The 14,431-nt window shown below is 37.1% G+C and overlaps 1 protein-coding gene across 7 annotated transcripts; it reads right to left on the reverse strand.

The window, feature by feature from the left end:
- Nucleotides 1–348: 348 nt before the first annotated feature.
- On the reverse strand, nt 349–12,128 carry LOC102592530 (uncharacterized). 7 transcript variants are annotated; one of them, XM_006342688.2, is made up of 14 exons: nt 11,574–12,127; nt 10,970–11,042; nt 10,747–10,880; nt 10,237–10,629; nt 8,843–10,128; nt 8,235–8,668; nt 6,283–8,144; nt 5,937–6,094; nt 5,212–5,372; nt 3,758–3,912; nt 2,424–3,544; nt 2,232–2,327; nt 2,024–2,074; nt 349–1,055 (listed from the first exon to the last, which is right to left on the reverse strand). In XM_006342688.2, exons 1-11 carry the CDS (start codon nt 11,697–11,699, stop codon nt 3,329–3,331), a joined length of 4,998 nt encoding a protein of 1,665 aa, XP_006342750.1. In that variant the 5' UTR covers nt 11,700–12,127; the 3' UTR covers nt 349–1,055; nt 2,024–2,074; nt 2,232–2,327; nt 2,424–3,328. The 7 variants fall into 7 exon arrangements, with proteins under 7 accessions (XP_006342750.1, XP_006342749.1, XP_006342747.1 ...); XM_006342687.2 differs by having other exon boundaries at nt 2,024–2,125; XM_006342685.2 differs by having other exon boundaries at nt 349–852; nt 977–1,055; nt 2,024–2,327.
- Nucleotides 12,129–14,431: the final 2,303 nt, after the last annotated feature.

A 14,431-nucleotide genomic window follows, 5' to 3' on the forward strand; every position in this document is an offset into this window, starting at 1 on the left:
CATTTGACCAAATTGAGTTAATGAGTTTCTTCCTTTCAGACAAAGCATGCTATTCTTTACATTTTCTTCCATACATACTTTTTTGTCCCAATAAGGAAAAAACAACAGTTGTTGATTTGAGAATCTCTTCTTTTTACTTTTAGCCTTTGATGACTAGGAGAATATTATTTTCACCTTGTGCTAGTAGCAGATTTTACAGACTACTGGGGGGATTGATTTGGGGTTCACTTCATAGTGATCAAGTATTTTTACAAGTTCCCAAAATCCAAACATGTGAGTTGTACCTCTGCTTTCCAGCACTTAAAAAGTTCATATTAAACAGGCCAATCAAAAGAATAGCATTGACAGGAAAAAGGAATATCAGAAATTTTTTTAAAACTAAAATTCCTGATGTTAATCGAATTACAGACGTTTACCAACGTGCAAAAGCTACGATTACAAAACTAAAACTAAAACTAAAATCAAGCAGTCCGACATATGCTACAAGTTAACATCCAGTTGTGACCCAACTTCGATCTGGATGTCGCATCTCCATAATGGGGGGAATGTCAAATTGTCTATGACATGTTATTGACCGATGAAACAGTTGCTTCTTCAAGGGAAAAAAAGGGCCTCTATAGACCAGCCCCCAGCCATAACAGAGCCACAAAGTGTTGTACTAACACTAAAATATGCAGATACGCGATGAATTCCTGCAGAAATTCTTTTCTCCTCCTCGCCTTGTCAAGCAAAGAGCAGCACAGCAATATGCTCCAGCATGACTCAGTTGACATGTGCTAGTCATAAAAGTGACATCTCCTTTAAACACAGCAGATAAGTTGACAAGAATCCTTCTCTTCTAAATTTGAGACTCTGCACCAGGTCATCTCCAGTAAGCCCAATTAAACTCTCATGCAAAGAAGCTGCCTTTTATTGGTTCCTCAAATATAAAATCAGCTGGCAGAATATACTCCGTTACTCATGTTAAAGTACATACCTGAAGCAGTAAATCAGCAGTTTCCTGTCCACCTTACAGTTTATCATCCCCTCCACAGTATCATTCACTATCTTGGACACTGTAATATGACGACTACATCAACAGGAAGTGAACAGAATATAATAGTCTCACCAATCATCCTATTTCTATTACCGTATCTGCCCAATACTACTACATGCCACAAAGAACTCACTTCAAAAATGATTCTCCAAAACCATTTCACAAGCAAAGCCATATTTATAGTCATGCAGATTCCCAGTGCACAAGACACTTAAAGAGCAACCACAACGTCAACTTTTACAAGGTAAATATCTGGGGTTATAACTATCACCATTCCAACTACCTTGGAGTTTCTTATCTTTCCTCCACATAACCGGGAATTAGAACAAGGACATCATAGAAGTAAGCAAGTTTGACAGACTAGAGTTGACAGGAGTGATCTAACCCCACCCCCTCTTCCGACAAATATTGTCATCCAAGATGGATTTATTTTCACAACACTACAGGAAAAAACTGTTGTGCAGATAACTATATTATATCAGTGGTTGAGCAGAAAATGCTGCATTGCATAATTTTATCAGTACTTGAGCAAAATATGCCTAACCATCAACTTGTTCATAGAAGGTTATCAGTTAGTGAACACCAAAATTCTCTCGTTTTCCCTCAAAACTGAAGGCTCAAATGGAATATCAAAACTAGATCAAATCCAAAAACAAAAGCTACTGAGGAGATTGATATATAACAAACTACCATCCCTAACTTCTATTCTCAAATGCTTAAAACAGTTTTGACTAGGCATATTGATCTGTTTTAAATTTGTTGCATCAAGAATAATTAGACAAGGAGCAAGAGTTATTAAGACAACTACACATAGCCACTCGACATCTAAATACACCACTATCAAGTCAGAAATATAACTATAGGTACCTTTTTAAATTTTAAAAAAAAATCTGAACTTGGTCCGGATTGGACCAATTATATATAATAAAAAACAAAGTTACAAAGATTGAAAGACAACAAAATTAAGCCCAATATGGCTATAGGTACCTGAATAAAATTATCACGCATTTGGTGTGAACCTTATGGAAAAAAAAATCCCTTTTCAAAAATAATGCATTTGCAGTCAGTCATCGGTGAAGCAAGCTTTTACTGGCACGCAACACAGATTCAATTGTTCATTGTTATCTAAGCAGGCTACAAACTTGAAACACAACATCTAGTGAAAAGAGTAAAGGACCACATATAATAGACTTACCTGGCATGCCTTTCTGGAACACAAGGAGCAACCAAGTTTGACTGTGTCTCAGGAGGAACATATTTCCCAATTCATTTACTGTACTAAACAGATTTTCTGTTGCAATTTCCCCACAATAAGATCAGTTGAAAAGAAATTCAAGTTTAATCTTCATAAATCCTAACAAAGGAAAGGTAATATGGCACAACTTACAGCAATACTTCAAGTTCTTCTGCAGCACGTTCTTTTAAGATCAACAGATCTAACGGATACCAAGCTGTCAAAAAAAATGACCCACAGACCCAACTTTCTTGGCTCATTTAGAAAAGAGATCAAAAGCTGATAAGATGATTACAGGCGTGCAGAATTAAGTGATTAACTCCATGTTTTCCAATCCTTTCTTTAACAAACCAAAAGATGCAATTCTGTAACGATCTCCTCCCCTCTTTTTTTCTTTTCTTTTTCTCTTTTTTCGGCAGATTCTTTAGTAATATGCCAAGTACATAGAACAAATTTGTGAGGCAGAATCAGTGACTTTTTTCTATATATTTTCACCAGATAAAAAAATTTAAAGAGAAAGGAGTAAAAAGAAATAATGGCGGATAACATAGTAATTCCACTAAGTTCCTCCACCAAAATTGTGCCTTATGTTCCATTAGGAAAAATGAAGTTATATACGGCAACCCAAGGATCCAAGTCCTCTAGTAAAGGATGAAACATTGGGACTACATTGAAACTCATGTCTACTTAGATATGTCAACTAATGTTCTCAATATCCAAACTCCTATTTTGCTCTATTCCCAACCAAAAGAACCTAATATTCAAAATTGGATCTCAAGTGAACTCCGAATCTTTTCCTTGAAGAGTTGAAACTTTATACACCTCATCCCCAACCTGTAAATTTTAAGGTTGAGCATCTGTGCCCTTATCATATACCAAAAAGTTGAATTCTCAAAATTTCATGAAATAGCAAATCAATCCCACTTTGTACACATGTACAGGAATATAACACACTTAACAGCATGCCTCTTCACCAAATTGCAACGCAGGTCCTCACTTCCTTCCCATATCCAAGGGCCTGCTTGTGAATGGAGAACCACATAAATTACATGGTTGATTTAACCTCGACTGTCACCGAAACCATTATGATTAATTGCCTCGATAGCTTGCCTCACCAAACGTATTAGCTCCTCTACATCCTGAAAACTGAAGTCAATAACCCGTTTAACTGAAACGAAAGCGTCCTTATTCTCTGCCTCTCCAACGCTTATGGCAGCTGCAAAAGCAATCTGTGCTTTTCTAGATGCCTCCATTGCAGAATTTACATCCTTTGTCTGCAAAATTTTACATCATTTTAATTGCTTAACCTACAGAAATGGGTAGCTAACACAAAAAAAATACAAGAACTTAAATCAAAGGAAGAAATCCCTTGACTCCTCCAGTATTCAGCAGTCATTTGACGTACAAAAGGAAAAAGAACCCTTGAATATCCAACAAAACTGTGAACTAGTACAGATATGTCTGAAATCATAAACCAGTCCACTTACAAAGTCAAGCAGGCGAACAAGACTAGGACGGTTTCGAGGAGCAATAACATGATTTCCAGAATGAGAACCACTGCCTTTTGATAAAACAGTCTTCTCTGCCACTGTTAGATTGTTTGTGTTATCAACATCAGATGCGGAAGATGAAGGAGATTCACCTGAATAAAACGTGTGGGTTAAACATGACGCAACTGCATACCATCGAGAATATCTGAAGCAGAATCACATTATACACACTAGATACGCTAAAATATATCCAAATTCAAGTAGAAATTCACGTGAATGAGATTCGCCTGAATAGAAGTATGGACTAACATGATGAGACAACTACACATTATCGAGAATTTTTGGACCAGAATCACATTATAATCACAGAGATTCTAGAGCATATTCTTGCAAGTGGGAAAATCATGCAAAAGCTAACAGTCCTCCATTAAAACAAAGCTAGACTGCTATAAACCATGAATCCAGAGATACATAGATATGTTAATCAAGGCGACAAATAATAGCCAAAGACACTCTTCATACAATTCCTTCCTCCTTTTAATTATTTTTTCCTGCAGCTTCCGAATTGTGGCTAAGCATTCTTTGCAAATCAGTTTTTTTAATCACAATAATGCCCACTGCCAAGCACGGACAAAATAACTAAAATAGGACAAACCCCAAGATCTCATGCTTGAAGACTTTATTATACAACAGAATTTTCAATCAATGAGATTGCTTCAAAAATCCTAACATCCATTGCCCCCTCTCCTCTGTGTCTCACTTACACATACACATCTCTTTATGCATAGTGCATCTGCATGAATCAAGACCTGTTCTTTAAGACTGAGAAATCCACTATTTCCATCTTCAGAATTTGGTGGGTGAGGCCTGCCCCTCTATCCTTTTCTACTCAAATATCAGACTTGGTCCACCAACTAAGATTACTCATGATGTGCGTCTACCACACATCTTGCGATGTACTACCTCTACCGCTAAACAAAGCCTTGGGCATGTGAGAATCAAGAAGGTTAAATTAGGATGTCTTATATTCCCCACTTTGGAATTGTTTACCGCTGAAAATAATTGGAAAAATATGAAGGTTGAATTACAAAATCAGTAGGCCTATTGAACTTCTTATGCTTTTGGTCCAGATCTCTCTTGTGGCTTAAAGTGATGAAAAACATACATCAATCTAATTTCTCAGGGCAGAGAGGGGGGTGGTTATCTGTTTTAACCACATATCTGCTAAACTAAAATCCTTTTCAAATCAAAATCACATTCCATCTATAGCTAATGGTGTTTCTTTGAATGTGGGATATAAAACAACAAAATAAAAGAAAAGAGGACTACTAAGTGTATCATTGTATTTGTTCATTTTTAGGTGATGCTTATATGATTATGCTAACTGCTGCAAATTTGATGGCGGCAAGACAAGAAACTCTGAAGTTCAATACTTCATGACAACAACATACCTAGAGGGGGAACTTGCAAATTTGCATGCAGATCATGCCAAATTCTACTTGAACTCATACTTTTGCAGTTTACCACCCTCATGTATGCAACCTCCATACACTTATAGGCCAAAGCAGCAGTGGCAGTTTCATCATGCTTCTCGTATTCAAGTGCACAAGCTCTGCAACATTATAAGTATATATTACACAGCCAGAGAAAAGAACAGCCATCAAACAAGAAGTAACTAGATAGTTGAAACTAATCAGACTTGCTTAACCATATATAGAAAAATTTACACAGAATATTCAACTTTATCTTCAATAAACCAGTTTCTATGCAGAAAAGAGTCATGCCAATATCTGAACATTAGGATATTCAGCAGCACTCCACAGGAAAACAATTGATTAAATGAACAGAAGTTTCTAATAAGTAACAACTTGGTAAGGCAGAGGTTCTTTATAAAACGGTATGGCCTTGAGCCAAACAGTAAACCAAGAGACAAACCATCAGTTACAGATTTGAGGAGCCGCGAGTTTGGAAATTTTCCCAACAGAGAAGATGTTAAATAAGTGCTTACGAAAAGGTATATTTAACGGATGTGTACAGTTGAAGCTATTAAAAATTATTGAAGCTAGTTAAAATTGTACATATTCAATTGTTGAAGCTATTTAACGGATATGTACAATTGAAGCTATTAAAAATTGTACATATTCAATGGATATGTAGAGATTGAAGTTACACTTACTCGCAAAGTTTGGCTGCGTTACTATAGATTTGTATTTGATTCATCTCCCCAGATTTGCTACTTTCCCCATTTGAGCTTTCTAAATGTGAAGCACCCTGAAGAAACAGTAATGCCGCTTGGAAATAGCCATGATTATAGTCAGCATGAAATCCAGAGTTCTGCAAGTAGCTTCAACAATTAGGAAACAAATACATACACTGCACACATAGGTATACAAGGAGAATGACTCCTTATTTCTTCAGTATAAACTCAACTAGCTAACAAAGCAGAAAAGAAACTAGCTTTAGAAAATAGACCAGTAACAAGTTCCACTTGAGCTATAGTTGAAAAGAGATATTAGTAGAACCTTAAGACGATCAGCAGTATCTCTAAGCTTTTCAGCTTCTGTCAAGATAATAGAAGCAGTCTGACTGGAGGACTCTCTTTTTGAGGGGGTAGGAGCACTGGGTTCCTGCACTGCACAATGATCAGACTCCAACCGGCCCATGCTGTTGTGACTCGCATTTTGACACACACCAATGCCAGGATCTTTTAGCATAGTTGACACTCTGGCACTTACAGAAGAATTAGCTATCCCTACATTTTTAAAACTTCCTTTCTGGGCACCTGAAGCAGATTTGCTCTTAATAACTGATGTGCCTAATTGATCTTCAGCATATGCACCAACTTGTGACCTTAGGTCCCTGGATTCTGTCTGAATTGATCTACCATTTGTTGCAAATCGAGCATCACTTTCCTGATGAAGTTTTTCCTTTGTAAGAACTTTTCCTTCCAAGTCACATACACTATTCAACTTTGTGGTTGACCCAACACCATCATGCTTCAATCGGAGCTCTCTACTGCTGTCACTACAATGTGTGGGATCTTTCTTGCTGACTTTCTGATTGTTTTTGAAAGATTTAGTACTAGAGTCAAGATTATTAGGGTCAATCTTTGAATTCAGGACTTCCTTGCTGCCCAGTTGATCAGATATGTTCTCTTCTACCCTTTGAGTATTAAATCCAGTATTCCAGTCTTTCTCCTTATTTTGCAAAGGAGGATCTTTGGCAGATTTATGTTCGTTAAGCACAGAAACGTGTTTTTTGCTCAATCTACCCTTGCCATCAGAGCAATATGCAGCACGCTTTTCAGTCATGTAAGGGCTACATTGCTCCAGAACATCAACATTATTATTACACATATGGCTATTTCCAAAGTCGGAAGAATGTATACCATATGATTCAATTTTTTCCCTGGCATCATTACCCTGAAAATCTAGCACAAAATTTTCATAAACCTCCGAATGAGGAACACCTGGTCTTTTCCCCTTTATCAAGACCCTACATTTATCACTCTCAAAATCGCCGTCCCTATCCAAATATTTTCTTGGACTTCCAATGTCATCCAATTTAGCATCATCTTTCCCTGAACTCTCCATTCTTGCAGGTGAAGCCTTACTCATGTTGAGCATCCTCATGGGAGATGAGGAAACGGACCCTACAGGAGAGCCTTTCACTTGGTGATTCACTCTACGTTTCCGGGAATCAGAAACTTTTGACGAACTTGAAGTGGCAGCCATTGGTAACTGTTCAGATCCCAAGTCCTTTTTCAATGAATCAATATCTTCCATCGTCAACCGAGACTGAACCTTCACTCGGTACTTCTTTGTCTGATGTTCTCTCTCTACACTTCTATCTATAGGAAAATCCCTGGTTCCTGGTAGAACAATTCTGGTAACTGCACCTCTTGTTCTTGATGATTTCTCCTCACCCTTGCTTGTACTGGGCTCCTTTTTTTCAGAATGAAACACCTTGGGTTTCTTCTGTTTTCTGAAACCACTCTCACCACTAACCTCCCCCACAATTGCATTGCCATCGCTGTCACCCAAGAGATTATCTTTACTTTGTGAATTCATTAAATTGTCTTGATCCCTCAATTTTCTTTTCTTTATAGAAATTTCTCTTCCAATATTAGATTTTACGTCAATCGAGCCACTATCCCTTGAATCCTGGACTCGGTTGCCATGCTTCTTTTCCAATATTTGTAACCTTTCTGTCAATCCAGGCTTTGTATCCTTCAAATTGCCACGTTCATGGTAGTCCTGGGTACCGGTCACAACTTCCCTAGTTGCCACAAAAGCTTGGTCACTTTTGATTTTTAACTTTTTCAAATCCCTGCGATCATATTGATCGGACTCCCTTTTGGATTTCTTTTTTTGCTTTTCATCACCTGATATGTTATAATTGGAAGCAAGTTAAAAATATATACAGAGGTATGACAGGCAGGAAAGAAATGCTAGCCTGAAGATGAATGGTATACCATTAGCCATGCGCTCCGTCAGTTTGTTCAAATGTTTGCCAAGGACTTCAGACGACTTAACTGGAATCTGTGCATTGGATTTGCTAATTGAATTTGATTCAGCAACAGGTTGGTTCACATTCTTAAAACTTCTGCTTTTGACCAGCTCAGATTGCAAGTTTGAGTTTGTGGTCAACATTGGACCATGATTGCTGCTTGTGTTTGGTGTTTCTCTTAATTTATGTTTCTTCTTTCTTCCATTAGCCATGTAATCGAAACCCACGTTCTGACTGCTACCACCGAGACCATGCATATCAGCTGAAACTACTCCTGCCGCACTTCTACCAGCATGATTTTGAAGGCTATTTAGGTTATCAGGCAGGGGCATTTGGTACAAGGCATGCAGAGCTCTTGTAGTCTCCTCCTCACTAATGTCACAACGGTTCATTCCAGGCCTACAAAAGTTAATTTTGATTTGTCATCACCAAATTATAGCAATACAGAATCTATTTACAAAGATGCATAACTAGGCAGAGTATTGGAGCATACATACACACTAATAAAAGAGACCTAAGACTTTGAATAAAACACGAAAAGAGACTAAGATCCGAAAACTGCATAAAACTTACAGCCAGTATAACATACTGCACATCCACCTCTCAGGCAGTTGCTCAGGTTTTGTACCATATGGAAGAAGACGCCACTTCTCACATTTATCACAGGCAACCCAATCTTCTTCAATAAAGACAGGAGCAACTGGTGGCTCAGCTCCAGAGGTCAGCTCTTTCACACCCTGTATGCCCATGGCTGAAGGATCCTTCATAGGGGTCGCACATGCCACATGACTATCAGCTCTTTTGCATGGGACCTGTCTTGATTTAGAAGAAGATGAATGCCGTCCTTTACGTGCCTCCAGTTTAGATTTCTTCAACTTATCACCTGGAGGTCTACCCAGTTGATTTGTGGGTTTTTTCAACTGTGCATCAAATACATGAGCCACCCGTACATCCTTCATAGAACTCTTCTTGTTCTTGAAGGTAGTAGAAACCCCTCTTACCTCTGCCGCATCTGCAGCAGGCTTCAAACCAGGTTGATGTTCTGTTAATTTCTTTTTGCCTTCAGATGACTGCTTCTCAGTGTGAGGTATCCTAGGTTGGTCAAGTTTATGGCTTGCAGCTTGCATAACAGCTTTCTTTCTCAGAGAGACAGCCCCACTAGAATCCCTCTCACTCTCAGATATATCAGAATCAGCTCTAAATGAAGGAACTGATCTGCTGCATTTGCTCATGCCACCTTCCTTGATATCAAAAGAAGCATTTTTCTGACAGCTTTCTAACTGGAGTTCCACCGATCTACTTCTTACTTCCTGGTGATCATATTTGTCACCGCTTAGGTCAGATAATGATTCTAACGAGTCATCCTTATCCAAATCACTACCAAACAGTTGATCTTTAAGTCTATTGATCTCCCTTTTCTTCAGAGGAACTTCCTTCTCTGAGGCTTTTATAGCTTCAGGTGCACCACCAGCACCTTTCACTGATTCATGAGTATCACATACTAAATCATGTACGACTCTCTGATTAAGGTCATTTGTGAAGCAATGCCTGTTTTTCAAGCTCTCAATTCCCGAGTTTTTCTTTAACAAGGACATCGTGTCATTTCTGACCTCTGAATTCAGTTCCTCAACATATCCACTTAAACCAACTGATTTACTTTTCTTCCTGATCAAGACATCTCCATCTTCCAGCCTGGAAGTTGAACTATTGGCAGACATGACAGATTGAGGGTTAGTACCCTTTGCAGCAGCCACATGCTCATTCTCTGCGAAAAGTTTTTCATTTCTTGACAGAGTCAAAAACTTCTCATGGAGAGGTGAAAGCAGCACACTTCCAGCAACTGGGAAAGAAGTCATAGTCTGTTACAAAGGGGGGAAAAAAGAAAATTAAAATAGCACCAGATACTGTCCTCTTCTTTTTTTTTGCTGTGAAAAAAAGAGGGATTTTTATGTAACAGAAAAGTCTACCTGAAGGATGTTGGCTGGAGAATCACTATGACTTTCTTGAACCTTGGCCAACATCTCACCACTCTCAGTAGGACTATTTTCCATCGATGAAGAGGGAGAGATAAGTCCAAGACTAGTGTGCAAAGCAGTACTCTTCTGAGCTGTCTTATCAGAACCAACTCTAATCCGAAGTTTGAGTGTTCTCTGATCAGTTGGATAAAGTGACTTAATCATAGAAACTTCATGTTTTGCAGGGAACTTATTAGATTCTTGAGCAGATGAATCTTGTCTTGTGGAATCACCCCCACAAGGAACCCTTGAATCATTTAAGGTATGACCACCACAGGAAGCAGCTGTACCGTTCCTCCTAGTCGAAGGAAGACCAGACACAGACATTGAGTTCTGAGGAGGTCCCTGGACAGAAATGCAACCACCAAACAGAAGTTAAACTAAATTTTCCCAGGTTGATAAAAGGGATGGACAAAATGTTATTTCCTCCAAGTATCAACTAAAGACAAACTTTTAACAGACCTCGGAGGCGAAATGGCTGGGCGATCTTGATGTGCCTTGATTTTGAGATATCTGTGGAGTTCTTGGCTGAGGTAGAATTGAAGGGGAGCGTTGATAAGTCGGTAAAAACGAACCATAACCACCAAATTTTGCCCCTAAAAAAAGTAAAAGAAATTTAATCAGCTATTCTCGAGATTTACAACTGTTATATATGATCAATAGGACTTGTTACCAGCCTACTTACCCAAATTCTCGGCAGAAACACCTCCTTCAAAATCTTTCTGAAAATGACCCAGGACACTTTGAAGTTTCTCATCCTTCACACAGAAAACAAACAGTTTTGTAAAATCAATGGCAATAATGTAACATACACTTCAACCTCATTATTATTGCAGTGTGGGGGGGAGGCAGTCTGAAAGAGAATCTCTTGTTCTTTTTCTTTTCTTATTTTACACACTTCACTAAGCAGAAATGGTCCAAAGTTTCACCAGTACAACTTGAAAGCAACATTTTTAGCAGTGTTCCAATGATATTCATTTTCTCCAGTTCTATTCCCAAACCAAAAAAGTTCTTTCCTTTAAGGCAACCATAATTATTTACCTGATTCAGTACATTCTTTACAGAATCCTAGAACCATCTATAATCAATTTGAATTAGAAAAAGCCTAATCTTTAACCCAGAACAATGACAATGAAACCAGATTTTAACTATAAAATAACAAACTCCAACTTCCTTAAGCATTTCATGAACTGATTCTCAAAAACATGAGGGTTTTGAGGAGACAAAAATATTACTATTAGATTTTGAAAATGAATTCAACAAATAGGAGAAACAAAAAGAACTCTTACAATGTAAGAGAGTGCTATATCAGGGTCAAAGCTTGTATCATCATCATCCTTGTTGTAATAACATGCTTCCCCTTCTTCAAGGTCATGTTCTTCCATCATCTGAACCCTACTATTTCCCCAACTCATAAATATAACCTAACCCCAAATTTCAAACCTTTCAACACAAAACCCTAACCCTAGCCCCCCTTTTACCACCTATCCTAAAATCCAACATATCACTCACAATTCAAAAATCCAACTTCGACCCATTAAACTACTCACAAAACTCAGAAAAACCCAGAAAGGAATTGCACAGTTACCTATCCAACCTTCAAAATCAATAACTACCATTGAACTTCTTGATCATCTAGGTATATTCCTAGTTGTTTATCAAAAATTGGACCAGAAAAACACTTAAAAATTAATTTTTAAATACCCCAAAATGGATTTTAGAAGAATCAAATGTGTTGACAACCCCAGGAAACGAGCGATCGAATTGATTCTCAATATGATGTTCTTCTATTGTATGATACCACAGGGTATAGAGAAAGAAACAAAGGCTTTGTTTTTCTTTTATATTTTATTTCCTTTTTAGGTCCATTTCTCTAATTTTTCCGTCTTAATTACACTATTTTATTTTATTTTATTTTTCACTCCAAAATTATTTTCTGACCAAGTAATGAAATTTCACAAAATTTAAAATGTGGGGGAAATAAAATCAAATTGGTCAAACCACTCTATGAGTGCAAAATCCAGCAAGGTGTCCAGAATCTACTACTACCATGTAAAAGCCAAACATTTCAATAAGAAAAATATATTTTGTGCTAATAAGAAATATTATATCATATTTTATTAAAACAAAACAAAATGCTAATCAAACAGAAAAGAACCTCACTTACACATTAGTGTAGACTTGGGGCAAAAAATTTAACTCAGAATATGGTTTGATTTAATATCATAATTTTAGTTAGTAAATTTATTTATTTGAGTATTATATAAAAATTAAAAAATCACAATCACTTAATGATGATCTGAATAGATATGAATAATTAAAATGTTTTTGAAGTTGTCCAAATAAATTGAATACACATTCCAACTAAAAGAGAAAATGATGTAGGTATTAGTTTTGATATTATGAGTTTCTTGTTTGATATAATTTTTCAACTTATGTAGAACTAATACAAGTATTAATTATACATCATATTTGGTATTATCATATGGATAACTAACATATGGCAAACTATGGTATTAGCAATACATGAATTTTTAGTACAAGCATAAGGATGATTAAAGATACAATTGTCCTAGAAAGTGTACAAAGTTAAAGAATGTGGAGCGTATTTTTATAAAAATAAATAATATATAGAAATTATGCAATACATGTTATTAATACTTTCATAAACTCTTGAATAATTAGGGAGATAAAGACATTGTATAGGGAGATTTGGAGCACTTCGAGAGGTGTCATATTTTAGGTATATAAAGGTGGAGAAGGGGTATTGTCCGTAGGATGTGCAGGGAAAGGGCAATCGGGCCGAACGAGATTTTAGTGATATTTTGTAAGAGCACAAGTAGGCAGGTTTGGAGTGGTTGACCCGGTTGTTTAATGTTATTTTAAAGACGTTCAAAATATTCTAAAAATGAAGATGGAGTACAATGATTTAGGTGTACAAAAATAAGAGTGACATTCAGAATTGCAACAACTATAGGGGATCAAGTTATTGAACCATACTATGGAATTTGAGAGAAGATGGTAGAGATGAGGATACGGAATCACGTCTCTATTTTTCATAATGAGTTTATATTCATGTTCAACTTCATAAACCATTCATTTTTTAGGAGACTGATAGAGTAGTATGATATTCATCAACCTAGAAAAGACATATGACAAAGTCCCACGAGAGGTTCTGTGGAGATATATGGAGGCTAAAGGTGTACATGTGAAATACACTAGGGCAATTATGGACTTGTATGATGGATTCTAGACTCAAGTAATGACAGTGGGGGAAGACTCAAAGCACTTCCAATTGTGATAGGGTTGCATTGGGGATCAACTTTAGCCAATTTTTATGTATCTTGGTGAAGAAGGCATTGACACAACAAATTCAAGATGAGGTATCACAGTGTACGTTATTTGTAGATGACATGTTCTAATTGATGAGACTTACGACGAAGTTAATGTTAAACTTGATGGAGACAGACGTTGGAGTCTAAAGGGTTCAAGTTAAGCAAGACCAAGACATAATACTTAGAGTGCAAGTTCAACTGCATGAGGTTGGCATGGAAGAGAATCTTGATACACGTGCCATCCAAAAAAAGAGGATTTTTCAAGTATCTTAAGTCTATTATTCAAGGTAGCGAAGAGATTAGCGAAGATGGCACACATCATATTGGTGTAGAGGGTGATATGGAGGCTCGCTTTCATAGTTTTGTGTGATTAGAAGGTGTCAATAAAACATAAAGATGGGTTCTGCATAGTGGTGGTTAGAAGGTCAGCTATGTTGTATGTAGCAGAGTGTTGTCTAATAATTAAGAACTCTCATGGATGATGAAATTTGCGGAAATGAGGATGTACATATGAATGTGTAAGCTTACTAGCGGAGATATAATTAAAAATGAAGATATTTAGGACAATGTGAAAGTGATCTTAGTGGAGGATAAGATGTGAAAAGTGGGACCTAGATAGTTTAGATATGTGAAGAGAAGATGCATGGATGCCCTTGTACGGAGGTGTGAGAGATTGACTATGGATGATTTTAGAATAGGCAGAGGTAGTCTGAAGAAGTATTAGAGATAAGTGAATAACATGACATGTCATAGTTTTATCTTATCGAGGACATGAGTTAAGGTAGGAGGCAACGAAGTCACGAAACAGAGTA

This window comes from Solanum tuberosum, unplaced genomic scaffold (genome assembly GCF_000226075.1).
Source record: "Solanum tuberosum cultivar DM 1-3 516 R44 unplaced genomic scaffold, SolTub_3.0 scf00035, whole genome shotgun sequence".
Classification (NCBI taxonomy): domain Eukaryota; kingdom Viridiplantae; phylum Streptophyta; class Magnoliopsida; order Solanales; family Solanaceae; genus Solanum; species Solanum tuberosum.

Coding starts and splice junctions, on each gene's coding strand:
- LOC102592530 (XM_006342689.2), bottom strand. CDS start 11,699: ATGAGTTGGGGAAATAGTAGGGTTCAGATGATGGAAGAACATGACCTT. Junction 10,630..10,746: donor CCAGCCATTTCGCCTCCGAG/GTCTGTTAAAAG, acceptor ATTTCTGTCCAG/GGACCTCCTCAGAACTCAAT. Junction 6,095..6,282: donor ATACTGCTGATCGTCTTAAG/GTTCTACTAATA, acceptor AGCTACTTGCAG/AACTCTGGATTTCATGCTGA.